At 39.7% G+C, this 6216-nt stretch overlaps 1 protein-coding gene across 1 annotated transcript in view; it reads left to right on the top strand.

Moving 5' to 3' along the window:
• LOC101847720 (tRNA-splicing endonuclease subunit Sen34) overlaps nucleotides 1–6117 on the top strand; it is a gene marked incomplete in the record, with an annotated part of 20332 nt that extends 14215 nt beyond the window's left edge. Inside the window, 3 exon segments of the mRNA XM_013081991.2 lie at nucleotides 475–772; nucleotides 1572–1730; nucleotides 5616–6117. Of these exon segments, the coding sequence (XP_012937445.1) occupies nucleotides 475–772; nucleotides 1572–1730; nucleotides 5616–5803 (645 nt within the window).
• Between the last annotated feature and the right edge of the window lie 99 nt (nucleotides 6118–6216).

Here is a 6216-nt window from a genome sequence, read left to right as displayed (position 1 = left end):
GTTTTTGGTGGCATGTAAAAGTTTTTCATGGTTTCGCAACCTGGATGGCCTTGCAACGACTTAAAAGAAGACTACTGTGTTTATGTCCCCTCTAAGGTTACGTTAATTTCTAAAAAAACATAATTTGAATGTCCTGCCAATGGCTTATTGTGTGTGGGCCTGTGTGTTTGTAAATGTGTGTGTGATTGAGTATGTGTGTGTGTGTGTGTGTTTGTGTATAATATGTGTGTATGTATGTATGTTGACATATGTGTATGTATGTATTTACCATGCTGCACCAACTTTGTTGAGATCAGTAAAGTGATATGTTATCTTGTCATATATCTTTTTCTTTTTTTTTTTGAATTATGTCAAATTCATGGAAAGACTGAAAAAAAACAACTCAGTGGCTTGACTGATGTGTTAAAAAGTTTATTTTGTAATGGATAGCGTATATCAGGAACAAGTTTTTAGGGCTGTTCATTACTATTTCAGCAACAATTGTACAAAGAGTGCCGCAAAGAAGAAGTCCAGCATAGGATGAGTGATATCATTGCTGGGAAGAAAGCGAAAAAACGCAAATTACAAAAGGAGGCCAGTGAAAAGGAATCGGCTGGTGCAGGAGCTGAGGAGGAAGGCAGTGAGAGAACACATCCGGGGCAGAGCAACGAGAGAACACAGGCTGGAGGGAGTGACAATGTCGAGGAGAACACAGAGGAAGACAATCTGACAGCTGATGACATTGTGAATTCAGAGACATCCATTAAACACAGTCTGGTGCAGATATTTACGGGTGAGTTTATTAACTTAGCTGTGTACAGATGATGAAGATTGGGATAATACAGTTATATGAATTTCCCTGATCTTTTTGATAACTTACTCATGCTAGATACATGCCTGCCTTTAGTCTGCTCTGCTCTGTTCTGCTCTGCTCTGATCTACTCTACTTTCTTTGCTCTGCTGTACTTTACTTTACTCTTACCTTACCATACCTTACCTTACCTTACCTTACATTACATTCACTTCTACTTTACTTTCCTTTACTTTTTCCTTCTTCTTATATTGTTGAATGTCGAGGGGCGGTGCAATTTTCTGTCAAGTTCTAGGTGGACAACTTCTCTTGAAGATATGTTATAATTCTGTTGGAGGACCTCTTTGACACCATCCAGCCAAATTTTCCATGGTTTACACTTGCTTTTGTAGCTTAATTTTCATGCATTGTGTGACTGTACTACTCTATTTGAAAGTAACAAAGATGACAAGTTGAGGGGGGGGGGGTGATGGGGAATTATTTTATACTACAAATGTAAGACAAGGGATTCTGTGTAAGCTCAGTTTATCATCTCTTTGCGTATCATTGTCTGACTTTGCTGATGTTGCAACATTTCAACGTTTTAGCCATTTTAAAAGTTTTTAAACCCTGAAACAGAGGATGTAACTTGTTTCAAGGGGTCAGTAGCAAGGGTTTCAAGTAGCATGAGGCTACTTGTATTGATATATCTATGGTGAATTCAAGCAAACGAATTGGATTTGTTAAATTAATAAGGTACACTATTTAATCGGTTTGAACGTTTCCTTCTTTTCGGTTCCAGAGAATCCATGGAAGAGAAGTCTTCAGCCAGCATCGAGTTGGAATTTTCCCACAACAGACAAAGACATTCTGCGCTATGCGGTGTTCAAAGACTTGTGGAAAAAGGGCTACTATCTCACATCAGGAGCTAAATTTGGAGGGGATTTCTTAGTTTATCCTGGTGAGAATATTTTTATTGTTTGCCCTTTGACCATGCAAGGTTTTTAAGAACCTTTTACTTTTACCTTCACTTTTAAGAAATTGCAGTTTGGGAGGTATGGGGGGAGTTTCTGTTCAGTTGATTTTCCAAGTTCACCAAAGGTAAGGGTACTTGAAAACATTAATATTTGCCTGTTATATGTTCCAAGGATTACTTCCCTTAAATGTTTATTTGAGGCTATGCACAATTGGACATGTTTACTCTTTCTTTTCCCAACTGCACTTTATTTGATTGTATTTTTTAGAGGAAATTATTTCATTTGTCTAGTTGAGATGTATGGTTTTGAAATTTAACAGTTTTTATACAGTGGAACTCGGATTTATTGAGCTCGGATTCAACGAGATGAGATAGATTCCCCGTTTTTCTTTTTCTTTAAAATCAATAAGAATAACTCGAATTCAACGAGCACTTAAATCAGCAAGCTCGGATTCAACAAGGTTGCTTCCAGGGGGAACAGCCCCCACAGACGTGGCTTTGCTCATTTTTCTCCCAGAACGTACGTTATCTATTCCCGGAAACCATCCATAGCCCTGCATCGTGAACTATTGTTCACTTAGCCGATTGAATGCGACCAATCTGCAGCCTGTTTTCATACCAACACATGCGTTGTTGGCACACGCACGTGTATACTCTGGCGTGTGTCGGGGTTGGATGGGCGGCCTGCACACGTGTGACTGTGTTGGGGAGGGGGAGGGCACCAGCGGTCCGGGCGTTGAACGTCACAGATACAAACACGTCACAGTCTTTTTTCCCCTCAGCATCTGATCATTATTATATAAGCTAGTATTGACGTAGATCTACGTAATGAATTGAGCGCTCGTAAATGGAATCAAAAGTTGCTGTGTGCAAGGCTCTACACAGTAACACAACTTTTTGGCAAACAATCGAGATGACACTGGCGTGCATTTGAACGAATTGGTCTTTTTTTTACACAGCTCATAATATGCAGGCATTTCAGGCACTGCTTGTTACTTCTCTTTACTCATTATGTGCTCAGTGCCTGTAATAATCTTCTCAAAACCTCATGTTTGCTATAACGAACACTCGGATTCAACGAGGTTTTAAGTCAGGCCCGGCGACCTCGTTGAATCCGAGTTCCACTGTACCATTGTCGACTTCAGTCGCCAGACTGTAGTGTGCGCTTATTGCCGCTGGCAACTTAAGTCACCAACTCAACCAGGCACACTCAACATATTTAAACAGTGAACAAAATTACTGCACTAAAGTGAATACCAAAGGCAGTAAATCTGTGTGATAGCTGAATGGTTAATGACACCCTGTGAATTTTTAAAGTTTGTTTCTTGGACTGTGAAGGTTTTTGAAAATTTTTTTAAAATGTACCGTTGCTTCAGCATTCTAAACTGATATGATACTTGTTTTTTTCTTCTCTTTATGACTATGAGTCTTCAGTACTGTTAGTGTTAAACTAATATCATGGCTGTCTGGGCTCGCCCTTTGTAATATTTTTGTTCTGTCCTGCCATAGCTGTTGACATGTTACGATGTTCTGGAGAAGGGATCATGTGTGCCTTTGTGCATGCTCATACTGCGTGGTAAACTATTTGTCATACGACAAAAACTCTGAGTACACTCTGACACTTTGTACGTTCATGGAGATACTGCTGTCTGTGCATGCTTTTGTTTTTCCTAGATTGTCCTGTGTTCTTTTTTTTTTGAAGGTGTCAGATGTTTTCAGTGAGCTGAAAAAAGGTGCATTCCGATGCAAGGGCAAATGTTGTTGAGCCAAAGACACGTACAAAACAAACAAACTATGTTTGCAGTTTTGGAGAAACAATGTGAAGGGCGGTGTTACTAGTGATGATAAAGATATGTGAGGCATCTTAGTGAAATCAGACGCTTGTCAAAATAATGAAATAAAAGAAACAGACATTTTTCCCGCCAGCTTGGCAATTTTTATTAATTTTTTTTTTTAGCTAACACCTTTTATGTCCATATAGAAACACATTTCCATGTGAATTTTACTGAAAAACGTTGATTAAAAGCAGAAAATATGTAATTTTTTAGTTTTCAAGGACTCAAGCTAGGGCAGCCATTTTCTCACCAAATTTAGCACTGACCTCATCTTCTCCATTGCAAATATCTCGACTTTTGTGTGAAATAGATATATATATTATTTTTTTTTAAATTGAAAGCCAGGCAAATGAAGAAGCATTCAAAAGATACCAGTAACTCCACATGTAAAAAAATTGACGAGCGCCTGATTCCCCTGTGTCATGGCACATATGAAGATTTTGTTTTGTAAGTCTGGACATGTTATTTTAAACCTCCTAAACAACTTCATTTGCAGCGTAGTATGTATTCTGAGATCAGTAAAAGAAGAATCTAGTATTTTGGTTATGCAAACAGAAACATAAAAAACAGACCTGATGACAAGATCTCCGGTATCATACATTGGAAAACGAAAAATGCGACAGTGGTCTACAAGTTCATGAAATAAAACATCAAAGCAGAGACCCCCCGGGCCAGTGCCACTGACTGAAGTGTCTTTAGGCCATTCGGCCCAACCTACAGTCCCAAACAATGTGTGCACAAGTGCCATGCACCATTGTTGAACTCTTATTTAGCAAGAATCCACAGTTGTAGTTTAAAAAAATGTGGACTGTGACAGTGACACGCCTCTTTAAAAAAAATATGTCTCAGTGGGGATTGTGATAAAATACATCTGTGAAAAAAATTAACATCCAGGAATTGCTGTTTTGCAGACCCAGAACCCGGTTGGATGGATTGTTTTTAAAGGAATGCATTGATGAAAGTACATGTACTACATGTATCTTGAAGAAATGTGTTTTTCATAATATTGTGTGTGTTTATCTGACGACGTTTCTCAATTCTCAATGCGTGTAATTTTCAGGCGTAGGCATTTTACCAATTGGGATTTCAGGTTTTTGAACCTGTCAGTGCTTTCACCCATGGCCATTCCCAAAGGGGGACATTTCTCGTTCAAGCATAGTAGAATTGTAAATGGGCTGACTCATGTCACGCTCATAACTGTGCCTGATCTACAACAGGGAACTGCTGCTTTTTCTGTCCTGATCCCTACTATTGTCATTTTCCTCCACTTCTTTTGTATGTTTGTCACTCTCTTGTGACCTGCTATTTTGGGCTGCCTTGATAGTCGAAGCAGACCTTGTGCTGTTGAAGCTAGAGAGGTGAGCAGTCTAAGTCTGATTCCCTGTAAAGACTTCTCTGTTGACACCCACCCCTTGGCGCTCATAGGACCGTTTGCAGTTGCGAGCGCCGTAAAACCCTCTACCTTAAAAAAAAAAAAAGCAGAGACCAGGGAAGATGGGGCCTGTTGTGGCAGGGAGTGGGGCACCAATGGAGGACCACGGCTATGGTAATGGCTAACAAGTTTACAAGTGACTTAATAATAATAATACATATATATAGCATTTGTATAGTACAAATCCCCTCTCAACAGCAAGCTCTATGCGCTTCACAATCTATACCATTATTCCAGCAGCCTGAGAGCATTCTGAAACAACCTCATCTTCCTGGGAAGCATACAGTGCAAGTGGCCATTTATAGGCGCTAAAACACTAACATACTGACAAGATCTTTTGCTGTCTATGGCCGGATACCCATTTCTACCTGGGTGAAGTTAGGAAAATGCATGTAAAGTGCCTTTCCCAAGGACACAATGTTAGGCCTGCGGCTCGAACCCCCGAACCCGCAACCTCAAGATTACGAGTCCGGTAGCCTAGCCACTAGGCCACCGGACGCCACCTCTGAAAAGTAACCTTGGCACAGGTATTTACTGTGAGTATGAAGGTCTGCTAGGCATACTTGTTTTTGAATAGTTTCTCAAATTTTTCTGTTCTCTCAGGTGACCCGGCCCGATTCCACTCTCACTACATCGCTGTTTGCATGGAGCAGCATCAGGAAATACCAGTGCTGGATGTCATATCGATGGGACGACTTGCTTCTAACGTTCGGAAAACCACGATCTTATGTTCCATCACCAGAAGGAATAAAGTTGTGTACACATCATTGCAGTGGACTGGTATAAGCTAAATCACATTGTCTGCTTCATGATGTAGTAAAGAGTGAATGTTTCCTTGTCATTTAAAGAACATTTCTTTTTTACTTTTACTATATTCATGTACTTGCTTACATGTATATATGCATGTATGTATGTATGTATGTGGGAATAAATGCTGGTGTGCGTGCAAGAATGTATATATATATATATATATATGCAGTGAAGTCTGCTTAAACTGAAATTTGTGTGGCTGCTAGACTTTCCTCGGTTGAACCTGTTTTTTTCATGCTTTGAACTGTGTGTGTGTGTGTTTTTTGTTTAGAATGATTACTTATACAGGAGAGAGGAAAATAATTAGATTGTTTTTTTGGGGGAGGGGGTTCCGCTGTTTTTTGTCTAATCGTGTTTGGTTTAAGCGGACTCCAATCTGTTTGTGTGTGTGTGG

This window comes from Aplysia californica, unplaced genomic scaffold (assembly GCF_000002075.1).
Source record: "Aplysia californica isolate F4 #8 unplaced genomic scaffold, AplCal3.0 scaffold00154, whole genome shotgun sequence".
In the NCBI taxonomy this organism is placed as follows: Eukaryota; Metazoa; Mollusca; class Gastropoda; order Aplysiida; family Aplysiidae; genus Aplysia; species Aplysia californica.
Note: the sequence above shows the minus strand (reverse complement) of the source record. Positions and strands in the feature narration are given on the sequence as shown.